The sequence below is a fragment of the Pristiophorus japonicus genome, chromosome 3, assembly GCF_044704955.1.
Source record: "Pristiophorus japonicus isolate sPriJap1 chromosome 3, sPriJap1.hap1, whole genome shotgun sequence".
In the NCBI taxonomy this organism is placed as follows: Eukaryota; Metazoa; Chordata; class Chondrichthyes; family Pristiophoridae; genus Pristiophorus; species Pristiophorus japonicus.
In genome coordinates this window covers 154,005,141-154,026,273 of record NC_091979.1, presented here as the reverse complement: position 1 = coordinate 154,026,273, position 21,133 = coordinate 154,005,141, and the positions used below count along the sequence as shown (strand labels likewise).

At 46.6% G+C, this 21,133-nt stretch overlaps 1 protein-coding gene across 4 annotated transcripts in view; it reads right to left on the bottom strand.

Annotated features, from left to right (window-relative positions):
• plcl1 (phospholipase C like 1) overlaps positions 1 to 21,133 on the bottom strand; it is a 506,974-nt gene that overhangs the window by 94,441 nt on the left and 391,400 nt on the right. For all 4 annotated transcript variants that reach the window (XM_070875920.1, XM_070875921.1, XM_070875922.1 and 1 more), the window contains one exon: positions 1,750 to 4,221. In XM_070875920.1, the coding sequence (XP_070732021.1) occupies positions 1,750 to 4,221 (2,472 nt within the window). The remainder of the gene's footprint in view (positions 1 to 1,749; positions 4,222 to 21,133) is intronic.

Genomic DNA, 21,133 nt, shown 5'->3' with positions numbered 1-21,133 from the left:
ATAGCTAACGAAGGGAGTAGGGTGTTTGTAGTCAAACTAGACAATGGACAGATTTGCCGAAAGCACCTGGACCAAACGAGGCTGTGGTTCACAGGTTGCCCTGTACAACCCACAGCAGACACCACCTTCTTTGAGCCCACAACACACACCCAAAGGATCAATGACACCACCCCGGACCAGGAAATCGAACCCATCACGCCCAACAGCCCAGCAAGGCCAGGCTCACCCAGCAGCCCTGCAGGGCCAACAATACGCTAGCCCAGCGAGGGCACAGCCAACACACCACGTTTGTACGTTTGTACCGAGGCGGTCCACCAGGGAAAGAAAGGCTCCCGACCGCCTCACCTTGTAAATAGTTTTCACTTTGACTTTGCGGGGGAGTGATGTTGTTAATCTGTAAAGCATGCGCTCCCATGTTCCGCCACCAGGGAGCGCATCCCCTGAAGTCCCAAGGGATCCCAGCATCCCTTGGGAGCACTGCATATAAGCCGGCCTCTAAGGCCTGTTCCTCACTGTTACTTTAACATTCCTGTGTGCAGTCTCATCTGTGTTAGGAACACAATAGGGACTGAGTGTAACGTAGCCAAGTTTGCTGACGATACAAAGATGAGAGGAAAAGCAATGTGTGAGGAAGACACAAAAAATCTGCAAAAGGATATAGACAGACTAAGTGAGTCGACAAAAATTTGGCAGATGGAGTATAATATTGGAAAGTGTGAGGTCATGCACTTTGACAGAAAAAATCAAAGAGCAAGTTATTATTTAAATGGAGAAAGATTGCAAAGTGCCACAGTACAGCGGGACCTGGGGGTACTTGTGCATCAACACAAAAGGATAGTATGCAGGTACAGCAAGTAATCAGGAAGGATCCTTTATTGCAAAGGGGATGGAGTATAAAAGCAGGGAAGTCTTGCTACAGCTATACAAGGTATTGGTGAGGCCACACCTGGAATACTGTTTGCAGTTTTGGTTTCCATATTTACAAAAGGATATACTTGCTTTGGAGGAAATTCAGAGAAGTTTCACTAGGTTGATTCCGGGGATGAGGGGGTTGACGTATGAGGAAAGGTTGAGTAGGTTGGGCCTCCAGTCATTGGAATTCAGAAGAATGAGAGGTGATCTTATTGAAACGTATGAGATTATGAGGGGGCTTGACAAGGTGCACGCAGAGTGGATGTTTCCACTGATGGGGGAGACTAGAACTAGAGGGCATGATCTTAGAATAAGGGGCCGACCATATAAAACAGAGATGAGGAGACATTTCTTCTCTCAGAGGGTTGTAAATCTGTGGAATTCGCTGCCTCAGAAAGCTGTGGAAGCTGAGACATTGAATAAATTTAAGACAGAAATAGACAGTTTCTTAAATGATAAGGGGATAAGGGGTTATGGGGAGCGGGCAGGGAAGTGGAGCTGAGTCCATGATCAGATCAGCCATGATCTTATTGAATGGCGGAGCAGGCTCGAAGGGCCGTATGGCCTACTCCTGTTCCTATTTCTTATGTTCTTAAACATGGCAGAGACTCGGATATCGGTGGGAACGTGATAGTAAGTGCTGTGGTGTTATTTTGCTCAGGCTTTTGCCCAGTTCCCGTCCAATGGAGTGGATGTAAATCGTGTTTAGCAAACCCAGCTGTGTACTCGTTTTCAGTACAATTAAAAAGAGTGTTACATCAACCACTTGCTTAGTGCAACATGATCCAACAATAATTCTAAAGATTACAAAACATTTCATCTCCAATAATTTATTACCTGCAAATTTTCACGGGTATCTGTAGCTTCACGTAATGGATGGCCTGCAATTTTGAACATATCATCAATAACTTTTATCCCAGTCGTCCTTAACATGGTGTATTTTATTGTGTTCTTTCCTTTTTTGACTGAATGCCCACGCTTGTGAGCCTTTCCCCCACCTCTTCGGTCAGTTATTGCAATGTGAACAAAAAGTGTAGCATGTTCAATTTCTTCCCCAGTGAATGAGAGTAGAGGAATATGGCGATATCCAGACTGCAGACACTCATATGGGATGGTATACTGTCCGATAAATTCATCCCCAATGAAGTCGTCATCTAAAGCAACAAATCGAACCGTTGCAAGCTCAGGCAGATTGATTTCAAATTCCAAGCTTTCATCAAAAATAGGATTCTCTCCATTTTGGTGAACAGTCCTGGTCCTCATTTCTGCACAATCCGCAGGAATCCCACGAATTTCCACAAATACATATGGATCTACGACATCCCCTTTTGTACCAGAACCTTTAGGCTTCGGAAAGATCTGACCACTGATGACTTTTATATGTAGAACCTGAGGTGAGACACCTGGAACCATTCCCTTAGTATAGGCACTGAAATAGGTCACCTCATCGCGCATGATCGCAGGACGTAGGACATAACCACAACATCCATTCTGCCGAAACCAACCAATGTTAAGATCCAACATTGGACCAGGGGTCTGATAGTTGATGGCTACAATTTGGCAGCCACAATTCCAGAATTCTTGTGGATTCAAATTGCTTGACTCTAAACCCAAGTGGCCAGAATACACTCGTGACAGAAACCTTTTATTGTAGTTCACAAAGTCTTCTGGGTATTCATCTGCCAATGCGCTTGCCTCAGGTTCACTGAAATTGCATATTTCCCAGAATTTCTGCTTCTTCATTGAATACTTAAAATCTCTGAATTGCACAGTCTGACATAGAGTGACCAAATCAGAGAGTTCCCTACACAGAGGAATAGTCCGCTTAGCAACAAAAAATGTATCAGTCACTCTTTGGGAAACCTCTGTTTCTTCATCTTCATCTGTCACATCATCTTCTGATAAATTATTGTTTAATGGTAATTTCTTTCCCTTCAAAATAATTTTTCTCTTCATCTTCTCTGGTGGTGGGAGGTAGCTTTCTGCTGAATTTGGTGGTTCTGTAAAGATTTTGTTTTCAAAGATTATTTTCATTTTCTGGGCCATGACTCTTTGTTGTCCTACTGTGCAGTGATTTCGCAAACACAGAATCAGAGGGTACTCTGAAGCTACAAAGGCATATTTATTAATCACTTCAATGACATTATGGAAGGTGATTGGTGTGGTCACATTGTTGCGGTTACCGACGACTGGTTCATTATTTGGACCATTATACACATCAAGTTCAATACTTCGACAGCCAAATTTCAAGGCCCTAACATATCCGTGCAGATCAGATGGGCCTCTAACGCTGTTTGCCATAAGATAGGTGTTGTGAGAAGTATTGATATAATAATGGGACAGTGGCTGAGTCATATCTTGACAGACTTTATTGTGCTCTGGATCAAATATATTGCACTCTGATGATACCAGATACCGAGTAAAGCCGTCAATACCAAGATAACCCTGCAGCTGACCTTGCTGTGAAGGTTCATACCTCTGTATAAGATCAAGGCACATTTCTTCTGTTGCATGTATCATTCCTTGTTCAGTTTCTAAAAAAAACATCAAGTCTTTGGCATCTAGATACTCTTTATTACTAGATATTTGCACAAGTAAGAAATATATCTCAGGCCTGGTGCAAAGATCATAGTAAACATCATAAAACTCCTCCTTTGTTACCCTGGTGGTTAGCTTTCCTTTATGTTTCTGTATCTCTCTAAACTTAACTCTGATTTTTGATTCTTTCAAACCTCGATTGAGTTGCTTTATCAGCTTCACAGCTGTGTCTTCCAACATAATTCCATTACCGTCTACATCAGCTTCTTCAAATACAGAATGGAGCCACATAGTCCTCAGTGTATTCTGGTTGCCTTCTGTCAAATCCAGAGCTTGCTTACTATGTGAAGCGACATAACGGAGGCCTGTAACCCAGATGTGAGCTACGTCTGCAGAATTGGCTACCAGATCCAAAGACTCATAGTTTCCCCCGTGTATTAACGAGAAGGAACATTCTTCACAAATCTGATCCACAACTCCACAGCTTCTGAAAATCTCTGTGTTTTTTCCAACTCGGACCTCTTTAAGGGAAGAAACATCAAGTTTAGCCTTTTCAGGGTCCTTCTTGGAAGGTTCCCAACGCAAAGCCTTAAGGTCAAGGTCTAAAGTAAAAAAACGGCTATAGATGCGAGTATTTGAACGTACTTTCTTCAACTCACAGCCAGCCTGCATGAAGCTAATACAGTCGCTGGCACTGCTAATTTTCCTTTCAGAAGGCATGCTACTGAATGAGACAGTTTTCTTTTGTTCTTGTTTCTGTCTTGTGGAATCCTGTGGGACAAATACAAAACAAATGATGTAAGAATGATGATCAAATTTCTGTATTACTGAAATACAATCTGTTATTTTGTCTATCCTTTCCACTTATTTCCCTTCCTCAGCACTAGAGCCCCACGTAACATATACCATTCCCTGGGCTAAAAACAATCTGCTTATGCTGCTCTTGGGAATGGCAATAAAAGGTGCACAACAGTTGGCCTGGGTAACCTACCTGTTCCCACGAAGGATGAGGTGGGAGGGGAAAAAACGCCTTGCCTCTACTACATACCTCTCTAACAACATGGGAAAGAGTGTTGGTACTTTAGCATGCTGTCAGCCTGCATGTTGCCACTCTCGGAAACAGCATAATAATGCACCAACAAACCGCATCATCATCACATCAGCACATTTCCGACAGATGTAGTTGAATGTAGAGAAATATGGAGTAGTACATTTTGAGAAAAATCAAAGTGAAAGGAAGTATATCCTAAATAGTAAGGCTCTTAACTAAGTGAAGGAACAGAGATATTTAGATGTACAGATTAAAGGTGCGAGGCCAGTCAGAAAAACATCATGAACAAAGCAAACAGGATTGTGGATTTTAAATAGAGGGGAATTGGATATTGGAGTAAGGAAGTGACATTGAATGTGTCCAAGGCATTGGTTAGGCTACAGTTGAAGTATTCCATGGATCTTTAGTTGCCGTTATAGTGTTAAAGAAAAGCTTGAATATTGTTTTGTTTTCACTAGAACATCGATGAGTAGGGAGGATCTATTGGAGGTTTTTGAAATTATAAAAGGTTTTGAGAAAATAGTCAACCATTGGTTGACAGATCAGTATAAAGGGCAACTGATGATGAACAAAGTTGGAAATTAGAAGAAATAATTCCAACCAAGAGCTATTAGAACATGAAATGCTTTTGCACTTGTAGCTATTGAAGTAGAGAATATAGCATCATTTATAAGAGAACTAGATAGGTATTTGAAAAGAAAAATGATAAAAGAATACAGGGAAAGGTCAGGCATGGTATTAGAGAAGATAGTTTCAGTTGAAGTGCTAGCACAGGTGTATTGAATGAGCACCTTCTGTGATTTGTGTACAAGATAGTGACTTAACTGTGAACAGAAACAAGTTAGTTATTATCAGCATCATGAGATTGCAGAAAATATAATTTTGAAACCATTGTTATAAGGACCATGGTGATTGGTAAAGTAGTTACATATCAGTACTCACACTTCTTCATCTTGTAATACAAATACAACAGAAGAAATCAGTTTTCTGTCATTTATTTTTAAACAAGGGCCAATTATTTGGGATTTATTAAGACGTGGGTTTGCATGTATGAGAAATTCAGTTGGAATTCTACCAGGTACAATCTGCATTTTTAGATTTATAAATCTGTTTTTCCGTCTATATGAAATCCTGTTGCAGATTTGGTGGGATGGAACTTCCGCCTGTCCCATTGGCCTGTCAATGACCTCTGCTGTTTATTAATTTAGGTATTCTCCCAGGGCGATTCCCAGTTGCATTAGGTGCCCATTTTGGGGGTGATGAAATGGCTGCTAGAAGCAAAAGGTGCAGACTGGAGTCGGCTGTCTCCAGGGTAGCTGAAGGCAAGAGAATGGAGTATATTTGATTGCTCTGTGATTGATTACACTTTCTTGGGGTGGTGGAGGTGAATTAAATCCCCACATGCCCTCCATAGCAACGCTGTAAGTCAGGAATCACTGGAATTCCTAGCATCCAGCTTTCCTATGGCGTTAATGAAAGAAAGACGCAGCGGAATGAGAGTGTGGCAAGCCAGTCCCACCCACCCCTTCCCTCAATGACTATCTGTCCCACCTGTGACAGAGTCTGTCGCTCTTGTATTGGACTGTTCAGCCACCAAATAACTCACTTCAGGAGTGGAAGCAAGTCTTCCTCGATTCCAAGGGGCTGCCTATGATGATGATGGGTGTTAATGAAGTACATCAGTATATTACCTATTCATTTCAATATGCTTACCTACATTTGGATGGGTATATTGAATTCCTGCCACTACTTCTGGCAGAAATTCCTGGTACTGGTGCAGAACTGCTCCCTACTCCATATTCTGCCTCTACCCGCTGGGGTTACACCAGGAAAGAGGTGTGCCTTCAGCAACAAATCAGTCCTCTGAAGCTTAAATTCTAATCACTCATCAACATTAGCTGAGAGCAAACCCATCTGAACTGGATCAATTCAGAAAATTAAAACTCAACAATTCAGATTCCTTGGAGCTTACCCATAACTTTCTGTGTACTTAGTAAAGTGGATACTTTTTAATAAATTAAAATCACGTTGGTTACTTTGACTTGATCAGTGTTAATCTGGGCATAGCTTAAAAACTTAAAAACATTTTTTTTAAGTTTGTTCATAATATTTCCGCTTCTACCTATTTGAAAGTTCCAATCTTTATTTCACTCTAACATTTTTTTAAAGTGTGGATAAAAACTGCTTTTCATTTCCTGGTTTGCTATCTATGAGAATTCTTCTCACAGACAGCTTGTTGGCATCACTGCAGCTCTTTGCTGGGGATTCCCATTATACGGCACTGCAATCAATTGCTGTCGCAAAGGGCAAACTTTTCACCACAGCGATCATCTCTTTGTGCAGCCTTCTTCAAGGTCAGCGGCGAGCGCCTTAGCTTTGCCGCTGATCGCAAATTACTGACCATTAAATCAATAAAGTGTGTAATTTTCAGTTCTGACCCACCTAATGCTTGTAACATTTTGAAGAGAATTATACCTTCCAAACAAAAGTAAAATTGATGCATAAATTTGTGATATGAATTCTTCCACTCAAGACTTTGATACCTCCCTGTTTTCCTTTCATGACTATATTATCTAAACATTCTCACCATTTTGGCCTCCAACAGCCACTAACAATCACCTTTTACAGCGTGCACTATAGAAATGTCTGGGTATAGTTTTTTTTTAATTGTTCTTGGGATGTGGTCAACACTGGTGGGGCAGTATTTGTTGCTATGGGAGTCAACCTCATAGGAGTGGATTTTGCGGGGAATCAGCGGGCACGATCGGTGGGGAGTCGGGTGGGAAAGTGATTTTTTCCCCCCCAGTGGGACGGGACACTGCTGTGAACCCGCCTTTCCCGATGTCAGGTTTGTCAGCGCTGAGCAGGCCTAACACACAGTGGCGGGTTCACAGCGGGGGACCCAATTCAGGTCATTAGTTGCTTGTTTAAAGCCACACAAGAATTAATTTCAGCTCACCTGCATTTGACAGTTCGCCCACAGGGGTCCACGCTGGTCGTGGACCATGTCTGTCAAGCTGAGGCAGGTGTTCAATGGCCACTGATTCAGCATGTGTCGACAGCTTCAAATTTACAGTAAAAGCTCCCTCCTTAGAGATATCTCCCCTTAGCCACAAACTCTTCCTCACAACAACAATAACTTGTATTTATATAGTGCCTTTAACATAGTGAAACGTCCCAAGGCAATTCACAAGAGTATTATGAGACAAAAGATTTGACACCAAGCCACATAAGGAGAAATTAGGGCAAGTGACCAAAAGCTTGGTCAAAGAGGTAGGTTTTAAGGAGCATCATAAAGGAGGAAAGAGAGGTAAAGAGGCAGAGAGGTTTAGGCAAGTAATTCCAGAGATTCATCATAGGCAGTCCCTCAGAATCGAGGAAGACTTGCTTTCACTCCCAAAGTGAGTTCTCTGGTGGCTGAACAGTCCAATGCGAGAGCCACAGACTCTGTCACAGGGTGGGACAGACATTCGTCGAGAGAAGGGGTGGGTAGTGCTGGTTTGCCGCATGCTCCTTCCGCTGTCTGCACCTGACCTCTTCACGCTCTTTGCGTTGAGACTCGAAGATGCACTTTCTCCACCTCGGGCGATCTTCGGCCAGGGTCTCCCAGGTGTCAGTGGTGATGTCACACTTTACCAGGGAGGCTTTGAGAGTGTCCTTGTAATGCTTCCACTGCCCACTTTTGACTCGTTTACCATGAAGGAGTTCCGCATAAAGCATTTGCTTAGGAAGTCTCGTATCTGGCATGTGAACTATGTGGCCTGCCTGGCGAAGCTGATCGAGTGTGGTCAGTGCTTCAATACTGGGGATGTTAGCCTGGACGAGGGCTTAGGACCTAGGCAACAGAAGTCACAGTCACCAATGGTTGAGTGGTTATAATCTGGGATGCTCAAGAGGGCAGAATTAGAGGAGCGCAGATATCTCGGGGGGGTTATGGGGCTGAAGGAGATTACAGAGATAAGAGAGGGTGAGGCCATGGAAGGATTTGAAAGCAAGGATGAGAGTTTTGAAATTGCAGTGTTGCTTAACTAGGAGTTGATGTAGGTCAGCGAGCATAGGGATGATGGGTGATCTGGACTTGGTGCGAGTTAGGACACGGGCAGCCAAGTTTTGGATCATCTCTAGTTTACGTAGGGGAGAATGTGGGAGGCCTGCCAGTAGTGCATTGGATTGTCAAGTCTAGAGGTAATAAAGGCATGGATGAGGGTTTCAGCAGCAGATGAGCTAAAGCAAGGGCAGAAATGGGCGATGTTACAGAGGTGGAAATAGGCGGTCTTAGTTATGCTGCAGATATGTTGTCGTTAGCTCATTTCAGAGTCAAACATAATACCAAGGTTGCGAACAGTGTAGTTAATCTCAGACAGAAGTTGGGGAGAAGAATGGAGTCAGTGGCTAGGGAATGGAGTTTGTGGTGGGAACTGAAAACAATGGCTTCGGTCTTCCCAATATTTCCCACTGCATTTCAACAACAGATTTACTATGCTGCATGTCTTTACACAAGTCTCCATCCAGTCTGACCTCATTACCTCTCTCACCATTGACAGATCACTTCTGTCATCTCTACTTCAGCTGCCATCTTTCCATCAGTATGGGTGCCCTTTATACTCTCTCACCTTGGTCCTCAGAATCCCACCAGGATCAGCCCCAACACCAGCAACATTAGGCACACCAGCAGCAGCAACACTATCACCAACCTTCTCTGCAATCACCTGATGCTGCACAGGACTGAAGGCATCAGCATCTGATCACATTGCTGCCCAGGGAGGCCAAGGATAGCCTCACCATGGCCAGATTTACTTCACTTGATGTCGTACACCTTGGTTGCCACATGATGCACCAGGTTGGCACCACTCCACACCAACACCATAAAGTATCCCTACAATGCCCAAGCCATTCCTTTCGCACTCATCACCATTGCAGGGGGTTCTGGTTATACCTCACCATTCATTGCAACTCACTAAGCCACTTCCAAAGGTGCACACAAATCTGTCCAAGAACGCAAAGGGATGTGATGAAAGACGCAGCAGTATGAGGCTGAGTGTGGCTTTGTACTAACATTTTGTGATCTACTGAGATCATTGAAAAGTTTGTGGCACTGCACCCAGGTCCTCCTGACCACATCCCTGCTTGTGTCCTCTGCAATGTGCAGCTTGTGTTGATCTCCTGAGGAGGTCTCTTCCACTCTTGGGACCTCCCTATGTGCTGTGACTCCCTCCATAAGCATGAGGGAGTCATGGGAGAGCCTGCGTGCTGCGCTGCACCTCTGTGCAGTCATTGTCAGTGTTTGCAGCACCTCAATGCTGTAGAACACTGACAGCACCAATGTCAAATTAAAGTTGGACATGTTACCTTTAAGGAAACCGCCTGATGACGCGTCATCTAAAGACCCGCTTCCTCTAATTGGCCGACAAACGCGCTGCGCGGGCTTAACAAACCCAATCAAGGGAATTTCATTTCAGAGGCCGGGATGGAGACAGCAACGGGGATGAGCTCCGCCACTGACGTCGCCCGTCACGGATCCACCGAGGTTCGTAAAATTATGGCCATTGGGTGGGACTAGAATCACGCGTAAAGAAAACCAGGTAGGACTGGCAGACTCCCTTTGTTCTCGCTCAGGCCAACATTCCTAGCATCGAAACACTGACCACACTCAACCAGCTCCGTTGGGCGGGTCACATCTCCGCATGCCCGACACGAGACTCCCTAAGCAAGTGCATTACTCGGAACTCCTACACAGCAATCGAGCCGCAGGTGGGCAGAGGAAACATTTGAAAGACACCCTCAAAGCCTCCTTGATGAAGTGTAACATCCCCACTGGCATCTGGGTATCCCTGGCCCAAAACCGCCCAAAGTGGAGGAAGAGCATCCGGGAGGGCGTTGAGCACCTCAAGCCTCATCGCCGAGGGCATGCAGAAACCAAGCGCAGACAGCGGAAGGAGTGTGCGGCAAACCAGACTCTCCAACCCACACTTTCCTTCAACCACTGTCTGCCCAAAAGGGGACAAGTCCGACTGCAGCAACTACAGAGGAATCTCCCTGTTATCAGTCACTGGGAAAGTTGTCGCTAGAGTCCTCCTCAACCGTCTTCTCCCTGTGGCTGAAGAGCCCGGAGTCACAGTGCGGATTTCGTCCCCTACGGGGCATAACGGACATGATTTCTACAGCGCGAGAGCGGCAGGAAAATTGCAGGGAACAGCACCTGCCCTTATACATGGCGTTCTTCGACCTTACAAAGGCCTTTGACTGTCAACTACAAGGGTCTATGGAGCATCCTCCTCCGCTTCGGATGCCCCCAAATGTTCGTCACCATCCTCTGCCTGCTCCACGACGACATGTAGGCCGTGATCCTTACCAACGGATCCATTACAGACCCAATCCACGTTCAGACGGGGTCAAACAGGGCTGCGTAATCGCCCCAATCCTCTTCTCAATCTACCTCGCTGCCATGCTCCATCTCACAGTCGACAAGCTCCCCACTGGAGTGGAACTAAACTACAGAACCAATGGAAAGCTGTTCAACCTTCTCCAGGCCAGGTCCAAGGTTACCTCAACCTCTGTCGTCGAGTTCTGTGCACATATAGAGGCTGAACTCCAAGTCATAGTCAACGTATTTACTGAGGTGTACGAAACATCTGTAAGCTAAACATCCATAAGACAAAGGTCCTCCACTAACCTGACCCCGCCATGCAGCACTGCTCCCCCCGGTCATCAAAATCCACGACTTGGCCTTGGACAATGTGGACCATTTTCCATACCTCGAGAGCCTACTATCAGCAAGGGCAGACATCGATGACGAGGTCCAACACCGCCTCCAGTGTGCCAATGCAGCATTCAGTCGCCTGAGGAAGAGAGTGTTTGAAGAACAGGACCTCAAATCTGGCACCAAGCTTATGGTCTACAGGGCAGCAGTGATACCTGCCCTCCTATTTGGCTCATATACAGCAAACACTTCAAAGCACTGAAGTACCACCACCAGCGCTGCCTCCGCAAGCTCCTGCAAATCCCATCATCATCATAGGCAGTCCCTCGGAATCGAGAAAGACTTGCTTCCACTCTTAGAATGAGTCCTTAGGTGGCTGAACAGTCCAATACGAGAGCCACAGTCACTGCCACAGGTGGGACAGTCAGTCATTGAGGGTAAGGGAGGGTGGGACAGGTTTGCCGCATGTTCTTTCTGTTGCCTGCACTTGATTTCTGCATGCACTCAGTGATAAGACTCGAGGTGCTCAGCGCCCTCCTGGATGCACTTCGTCCAGTTAGGGCGGTCTTTGGCCAGGGACTCCCAGGTGTCGCTGGGGATGCTGCACTTTATCCGGGAGGCTTTGAGGGTGTCCCTGTAACGTTTCCTCTGTCCATCTTTGGCTCATTTGCCATATAGGAGTTCCGAGTAGAGCGCTTGCTTTGGGAGTCTCGTGTCTGGCAAACGGACAATGTGGCCTGCCCAGCGGAACTGATCAAATGTGGCCACTGTTTCAATGCTGGAGATGTTGGCCTGGTGGAGGATGCTAATGTTGGTGCGTCTGTCCTACCAGGGGATTTGTAGGATCTTGCGGAGGCATCGTTGGTGGTATTTCTCCAGCGATTCGAGGTGTCTACTGTACATGGTCCATGTCTCTGAGCCATACAGGAGGGCGGGTATAACTACAACCCTGTAGACCTTGAGCTTGGTGGTAGATTTGAGGGCCTGTTCTTCGAACCTCAGGCGGCCGAAGGCAGCGCTGGTGCACTGGAGGCGTTGTTGAATCTCCTCATCAATGTCTGCTTTTGTTGATAAGAGGCTCCTGAGGTATGGGAAATGGTCCACGTTGTCCAGGACCACGCCGTGGATCCTGATGACTGGGGGGCAGTGCTGTGTGGCGAGGACAGTCTGGTGGAAGACCTTTGTCTTACGGATGTTTACATAAGGCGCATGCTTTCATACGCCTCAGTAAATACGTCGACTATATCCTGGAGTTCAGTCTCTGAATGTGCGCAGACGCAGGCGTCGTCTGCGTACTGTAGCTCGACGACAGAGGCTAGGGTGGTCTTGGACCTGGCCTGGAGACGGCGAAGGTTGAACAGCTTCCCACTGGTTCTGTAGTTTAGTTCCACTCCAGCAGGGAGCTTGTTGACTGTGAAGTGGAGCATGGCAGCGAGGAAGATTGAGAAGAGGGTTGGGACGATGACGCAGCCCTGTTTGGCCCCGGTCCGGACGTGGATTGGGTCTGTAATGGATCCTTTGGTAAGGATCACGGCCTGCATGTCGTTGTGGAGCAGGCGGCGGATGTTGACAAACTTTTGGGGGCATCCGAAACGGAGGAAGACGCTCCATAGACCCTCACGGTTGACAGTGTCAAAGGCCTTCGTAAGATCGAAGAAGGCCAAGTATAAGGGTTGGCGCTGCTCCCTTTTTCCTGCAGCTGTCGCGCTGAAAAGATCATGTCCATTGTGCCCCGTAGGGGATGAAATCCGCACTGTGACTCCGGGAGGAGCTCCTCGGCCACAGGGAGAAGACGGTTAAGGGGGACTCTTGAGACAACTTTCCCAGTGGATGATAGCAGGGAGATTCCTCTGCAGTTGCCACAGTTGGATTTGTCCCCTTTTTTAAAGATGGTCACGATCACTGCATCTCTGAGATCTCCCAGCATGCTCTCCTCCCTTCAGATGAGAGCGATGAGGTCATGTATCCTTATCAACAGCGCCTTTCTGCCATACTTTTGTGCCTCAGCAGGGATTCCATCCGCTCCCGTAACCTGTCTGGGAGGATAGACACACCAACGACAGTGTCCTCGCCGAGGCCAACATCCCCAGCATCGAAGCACTGGCCACATATTAAAACTAAGGCCTGTATGGTAACCTGGCTAGAGTTTACCAAATGAGGATAGGTAAAGAAAGACTTGGATTTATATAGCGCTTTTCACAACCACCGGACGTCTCAAAGTGTTTTACAGCCAATTAAGTACTTTTGGCGTGTAGTCACTGCTGTAATGTGGGAAAGTATAAATGTGACTCTCTATTATTGCAAGTCCAGCTCTTCACTGCTGGAACTAATCAGGCCACCCACACGTTCTCTCATCTAAAATGAAAGAATATCAAAGTTTAATAATTGGGCTCAATTTTGCCCAACCCCTTTTTTCGGTGCATTTACCTTAAGTGCGCCGACTTTGCGCGCTGGAAACGGCGCCGGAAAAAAGTCGCCCCATCCTGGCCGCTCTTCCGAGTCCCCGGAGTCCCAGCATGGTGTGCATTGTGAAGTGGGGGGCAGAGCAACAGGCCAGCGCCGAACACAGTGCTGGCATCTGCGCGCATGCGCAGTGAAGTCTGCGCGCATGCTCCTGCCCTCCCAGGGGGAAAGAGAGAGAGACAGGGGAGGGGGAGAGAGGGACTGGGGAGAGGGAGAGAGAGAGAGAGAGAGAGAGCGAGAGAGAGAGAGAGAGACTGGGGAGAGGAGCTGTGAGCAGGACCCGATACTCGCAGCCCCTATCCCTGGCCGAAGGGACACCCTGATCTCGCCGCACCCTATCCCCAGCCGAGTGGCCTCCTGCACCGGCCGGCCGGCCCGCTGAGTTCTCGGGCTAAGGTAGGACTTCAGTTTTATTTTTTATTCATTGATGGTTGTGCTTGAGAGTTTAATTGAGGGGCGGGGTGGGGGGGGGAAGAGGAGAGTTTTGTTGGCGGGGCGGGGGGGGGAGAAAGAGTGTTTTGGGGGGGGAGGAGGAGAAAGAGTGTTTTGGTGGGGAGAAAGAGTGTTGGAGGAGGGGGAGAGAGAGTGTTTGGGGGAGGAGAGAAAGAGTGTTTTGATGGGGGAGGGGGGAAGAAAGAGTATTTTGATGGCGGGGTGGGAGCTTTAAAAAAAAACTTGATTCTGGCATAAAGGTAGGACTTCTATTTTTTATTTGTTATTGATAGATTGCTTTGTGCTTTGTTCAGTGCTTTGTAAGTCTTGGTGCAGGTCCTCAGCTTCCTTCTATTTCTTATTTGTTCTTGAATGCTTATTTTTGTGCTTTGTTTAGTACTTTGTAAGTCTTGGTGCTTTAAATGTACTAAGCTGCGCCAATTTCTTAACTGCCCACAATGTTTTTCAGAGCTGGCCACATACGCTGACCTAAGTCGATTTGGAGTAAGTTTTAGCTGGCCAAAGTGGCATAAGTGGCCAAAACTGGCGTAAATGGCTGGGAACACCCCCTTTTGAAAAAAAAATTGAACTAAAAAAAATTGTACCTAACTGACTTACTCTGGTGCAAATGTTTGGGGAAAAATGGCATTTTTTATCTTACGCCAGAAAAAACAATTTACTCCAAAAAAATTGATGCAAGTCATGACCAAAATTGGGCCCTATGGCCCCAAGTTTCGTCCCGCGGCAAAAACGGCGCACCTCCAAGCTGGGTGCCTGTTTATCGCGCCGAAAACTGCGCCTAAAAAAAAGTCCGATAGAGCTCGATGTCTGCTTGGCGCGGCGCGCTCTTCGCAGCAGGGGGCAGAGCCTAACACTCGCGCCGATTTTCTAAGTAGCAGGGGGCGGGTACAATTTAAATTAGCCTTCATGGTGCCGGCATCCCTGCGCGTGCGCGTTGGAGCGTGCGCGCATGCACAGTCTCACACAAACATTGGCACTCGGCCATTTTTAAAAGGACTGCAGAAAAAGTGAAGATTTGTTTCTTGGACCCCTGCAAAGGCTTGTAATTTAATTTTTTTTTATATTTCTGTGTGTGAGGGAGTGCTTTTAGCAGCACTGCTGAATAAATCACCTGCTGAAATTAGTGAGTTCAGCTTTTCACTGCTAAACTTGTAGAACCGGTGCTGCATTGGTGCATGCAAATTAAGGACTGTGTGTTTGGAGAAATAAGAGTGCCAATTCAACTTTGCAATGGATCAACGTCCACCAAGAACAAAGAATTTCTTGCATGAGGAAGTGGAGATATTAGTCAACGTAATTGAGCAGAGATGGCAGGAGCTAGATACCAGCAACAGAGGTCGCATAAAAGTGCCACCAAAAGAAAAGAAGAAATGCTGGAACCAAGTTGCAGAAGATTACTGCACAGTGGTGCATACCAGGAGATCTGGAAGTCAGTGTAAAAAGAAATGGCACGACCTTGGTCAAGTAGTTAGTGTAAGTAGTATTTCCCATTTTTTATTTAATCGACGTGGGTAAGGTCTCCTGCCCATCAACCTACGGACTACGACGTTCCTGGTGCGGTGAGCTCTAATCAATTCTCTCCTATGCAGTGAATTGATGGCAAACCATTGCATAATACGTGGTGTTGACAATGCAGCACCCATTCTGCAAATTTAAATATAAAACTGTCGATGTGGCTGCCTCTCCCTGTCCAAATGGCCTCAGTCCCCCTCACAGCTCGAAGGCTGCTGCTGTATCTTCGGCTGCCATCGAGCCACTGACGCCGCCCCTAAAGCGTGGCCGAATGGCCTCAAGCACCATAAAGAGCTGCGTGTGTCAGATGTTGATTCTTCGGCTGCCGGCCAGCCACTGATGCCGCTGATATCCTTTGGCCGAATGGCCTCACATCGGTCCGCTGATTCTTCGGCTGCCGGTCAGCCACTGATGCCGCTGATATCTCATGGCCGAATGGCCTCGGGTCCGTCCGGTGTTGCTTCTTCGCGGCCAGCCACGAAGAGAATGAAGGCCTGCCTCAAGCACTGCAGCTCAGCTCAAAGCTTGCTGCCGCTGCCGTCGAGACACTGACGCCACACCCCTGCCTGTCTCCAACATGAAAGGTCTGCTGAAGCACAGCAGCTCGAAGGCTGATGCTATTTCACACAGGTAGGAACATGGTTTATTTAATCTTTTCTTTGCTTATAAATTTTTATTCAGGTTGGATTTATTTGTATAATATTTGTATAAGTATAACTAAGGATTGATTGTAGAATTTAATGACTTCCCTTCCCCCCTCCCCCCCCACCTCGTTCCCTACGCCTAATTTGTAACCTACGCCTGATTTTCTAAAGTGTAGACAAGGTTTTTTCGAGCGTACAAAAATCTTCACCTACTCCATTCTAAGTTAGTTTGGAGTAAGTTTTCACTGACGAAACTTTGAAAACAGGCATAAGTGGCCGGACACGCCCCCTTTTGAAAAAAAAATGCTGTTCCAAAGTGAAACTGTTCTAACTAACTAGAACTGGAGCAAACTAAATGTGGAGAATTCCGATTTCTAAGATACTCCGTTCTACACCAGTTGTTCCTAAAAATCAGGAGCAAATCATGTGGAAACTTGGGGCCATTGTATCTATACTGCCTGCAATGGTGACAACTGACTCCCTGAGGTGTGCTTAACATTAGTTTGGAAGAATCCGAAAGATGATAACAAGGTACCTTATTTTCACTCTGCAGCTAAGTGAGTATTAATATATTCTGTCACCACAGATTTTATTACTGCATATCGATGACCTTACAGCTATACATAGACATTTAAGAGTACAGTCTTTTATTTCCAGCATAACCCCTCAAGATTAACCTAAGCAAAACTGTTCTATAAAACTCATCAGGCCATGGTGTCTGGTTCTGTGATAGTCTTAAACTTGTTCTGTCCTCTGTGCAAGTGGACCAATGCCAGGAGAAAATTCTCACAACTTTCCCAATATTTACAAACATTTAATACCATTGGGGTTGAAGAAAATGTGTTAAAATGTGGTTACTTCAAAACCAGATGCAGTTTGAAATAGAACAGCCAAAGGAATCAGAGTAATTGCAAATCATTGCACAAATACATTGACCTTCCTACAATATGCAGCACATTAAAACAACATTACAAATTCACACTTAGTGATGTACTAGAGCCAATAGGACACAGTAACCACAGTCCTTTTCCATTATTGCTTTAGTGAACTGTTCCATCCATTGTCCGAATTGATCCAAACTGGTCCATTGCCTCTGAAGTTATTTCAGTCAAATTGGGGTGGTGTCAGACTCCACAACTATAGCATTAGTGCAAAGCAAAAATCGCTTTGCACTAACTCTAACCTGGAGATGTAAATTCGGTGGCACAGCCTAAACTGACTGAAGCAAAGTGCGTGGTGAGACTAACTATACCAGGGAGTCTCACTGAGCCTCATTTTGGTGTTGCGCTGAGGCTGCATTCACACAGCAATCGCAGCATCGGTGCAAACCCAAACTGCTACACACCTACGCTACAATGATAGTGTGAATCTACTCGTGGATCAATAATAATTAAACCAACCACAGCACCAATGCTGTACTTCTGCATCTGAAAAGATCAAGGGCTAATAATTTGATTAGGCCTGAAAACGATCGGCAAGTTTTCAAATGACACTAAGCTGGGTGGCAGTGTGAGCTGTGAAGAGGATGCTAAGAGGCTGCAGGGTGACATGGACAGGTTAGATGAGTGGGCAAATGCATGGCAGATGCAGTATAATGTAGATAAATGTGAGGTTATCCACTTTGGTGGAAAAAACAGGAAGGCAGAATATTATCTGAATGGTGACAGATTAGGAAAAGGGCAGGTGCAACGAGACCTGGGTGTCATGGTACATCAGTCATTGAAAGTTAACATGCAGGTACAGCAGGCGGTGAAGAAGGCAACTGGCATGTTGGCCTTCATAGCGAGGGGATTTGAGTATAGGAGCAGGGAGGTCTTACTGCAGTTGTACAGGGCCTTGGTGAGATCACACCTTGAATATTGTATACAGTTTTGGTCTCCTAATCTGAGGAAGGACATTCTTGCTATTGAGGAAGTGCAGTGAAGGTTCACCAGACTGATTCCCGGGATGGCAGGACTGACATATGAAGAAAGACTGGATCGACTAGGCTTATAGTCACTGGAATTTAGAAGAATGAGAGGAGATCTCATAGAAACATATAAAATTCTGACGGGATTGAACAGGTTAGATGCAGGAAGAATGTTCCCGATGTTGGGGAAGTCCTGAACCAGGGGTCACAGTCTAAGGATAAGGGGTAAGCCATTTAGGACCGAAATGAGGAGAAACTTCTTCACTCAGAGAATTGTGAACCTGTGGAATTCTCTCCCACAGAAAGATGTTGAGGCCAGTTCGTTAGATATATTCAAAAGGGAGTTAGATGTGACCCTTACGGCTAAAGGGATCAAGGGGTATGGAGAGAAAGCAGGAATGGGGTACTGAAGTTACATGATCAGCCATGATCATATTGAATGGTGGTGCAGGCTCAAAGGGCCGAATGGCCGACTCCTGTATCTATTTTCTATGTTTCTATGCACAATTGGTCTACGCCCGTTGTAAGTAATTGAGGTAGCACGCAACCTGCTAATTACTATGATTGGTGCATACAGCCCAGTGCTGAGTGCTCTGCTGAGTGGCTGAGCGCTCAGCAGGGAGCCGAAGTTGGTGCATGGCTAGCTCAACTTAAAGATAGCCTCCACTTATGAAGGCAGTCTGCACCTCTTAAAGGTGAGGTGCATTCTACATTCATCATCATCATCATCATCATAGGCAGTTCCTCAGAATCGAGGAAGGCTTGCTTCCACTCCCTAAGTGAGTTCTTTGATGGCTGAACAGTCCGATACGAGAGCCACAGACCCTGTCACAGGTGGGACAGACATTCATCGAGGGAAGGGATCGGTGGGGCTGGTTTGCCGCGCGCTCCTTCCGCTGCCTGCGCTTGGCCTCTTCATGCTCTTTGCGTTGAGCCTCGAAGAGCTCAACGCCCTCCCGGATGCACTTTCTCCACCTCTGGCGGTCTTCGGCCAGGGTCTCCCAGGTGTCAGTGGTGATGTCGCACTTTACCAGGGAGGCTTATAACGTTTCTGCTGTCCTCCTTTGGCTCGTTTACCACGAAGGAGCTCCGCATAAAGCATTTGCTTAGGGATAAGCAAAGCATATTCTGCATTCAGCAGCTGCTGGAAGTGCTTGTGAAGGTAACTGTGACTGAGTAATGGCTCAGCAGAGCAGAGAAAAGGTATCAAGGTTCTCCGACACAAGGTTCTAGAGGCCTTAGTGCAGGGCATATAAAGGAGACATGTCCTCTACCTGCAGGGAGCCAAGAGGCCCTCCAGATTCACAGTCAGAAGGCAGTGGGAGCAGATTGCCAAAGCAGTCACTGCCAGCAGCCTTGCCCCGAGGACCTGGATCCAATACCAAAAGAAGTTCAATTACTTCAAATGAGTGGTCAAGATCATAGAATGCATCTTCAAAAGCTGTCTCCCACCAACTACACAACTAGCCTTATACACTGCTCAACACACCACACCCCATTACTCACCTATCAACAATCTCTTATCAATCAGGACTCAGACCTCACATTCATAACTTCACCTCACCCTCACACACTTACCACTACTGCAAACGTGACACCCACATTTCACACCTTACACACAATGCCAGCTATTCACCAAAACACATTGCACCATGCTGACTGACACACCTCTTTCTCTTGCAGGGCAGCAACGAATCGGCAGGGCACGGGCAAGCCTGCATATCCTGACCCAGCTGGAGGAAACCGTGCTCGATAATTTTGGAGGGGCCGTCACTGAGGCCAAGGCGATTGGCGAGGCTGAAACTATCGAAGATGGCGGTATCCTCATACCTAATCCTCCTTCTCACATCCCACTTCCCCCTCCTCACTTACGAGCTGCTGATGGTGTAAGCATGCGCATCTTGCTACCCCGCACCCCCCCATTCCCCCGTCCCGTCCCCATCGCAACTCTACCCTTGTGCCTTTTTCCTTTCAGATACCCAAGAACTCCAACCTGGCCAGCCAGTGCAGGAAGAGCAAAAGGAGACTGATGGAGAAGACGAGACACGGTCACTCTATCTCACACTCGCAGGCACCAGCTCAGAAACTGGCACTGTGCGTAACTTAGAGGATATTATAGAGGCGGGATCACCGGGCATGGGTGGCCAGCAGCCAGGGCAGGGGGAAAGAGTAGAGCAGATGTGTAATGTATGGATGCCTGGGTTTACCTGCCACCAGGGGGAGCGACCGTCAGAGGTCATTGGGCCACAGACACACACGTACAGCCCTTGTATATAAAGAAAGCCTCCATGTTTAATCCTCACTTTGAGAGCTAATAAAGTAGTCAGGTCGCACCTGATTGAGTTCACGGTACTAAGCCTATTGAGTTATTGCGTACGCAACATTTGGCAACGAGGCACAATACGAACTTTCACACACACACAAAAAAAATGAGCACCGTTGGAATCCTGGAGCAATTCATGGAGGGAGAAGACTGGGAGGATTTTATAGATCGCCTCGACCAGCACTTCGTGGCCAACAAGATGGATGAAGACGCTAACGCAGTTAGGCGCAGGGTGGTTTTCCTCACGGTCTGTGGTCCAAAAATCTATGGCCTCAAAGAATCTGCTCTCACCTGCACGTCCAACGGAAAAGACCTATGAGGAATTGCATGTTCTGATTCGGGACTATCTCAAACCTAAAGAAGGCATCATTATCTCGAGATATCGCTTGTACAAGCATGTTCGTTCTGAGGCCCAGGACGTGGCGGAATTTGTTGCCGACCTGAGACGTATCGCTGGGCCGTGTAAGTTTGGAACTGCGTTGGAAGACATGCTGGGCGACGTCTTTGTAATAGGCATAAACCACGAGGTGATCCTGCGGAAGCTGCTGGCTGCGGAGACGCTGGATCTGAGCAGGGTCATCACGATCACCCAGGCTTGCCTGACCACAGTCGACAGTACAAAGCAGAT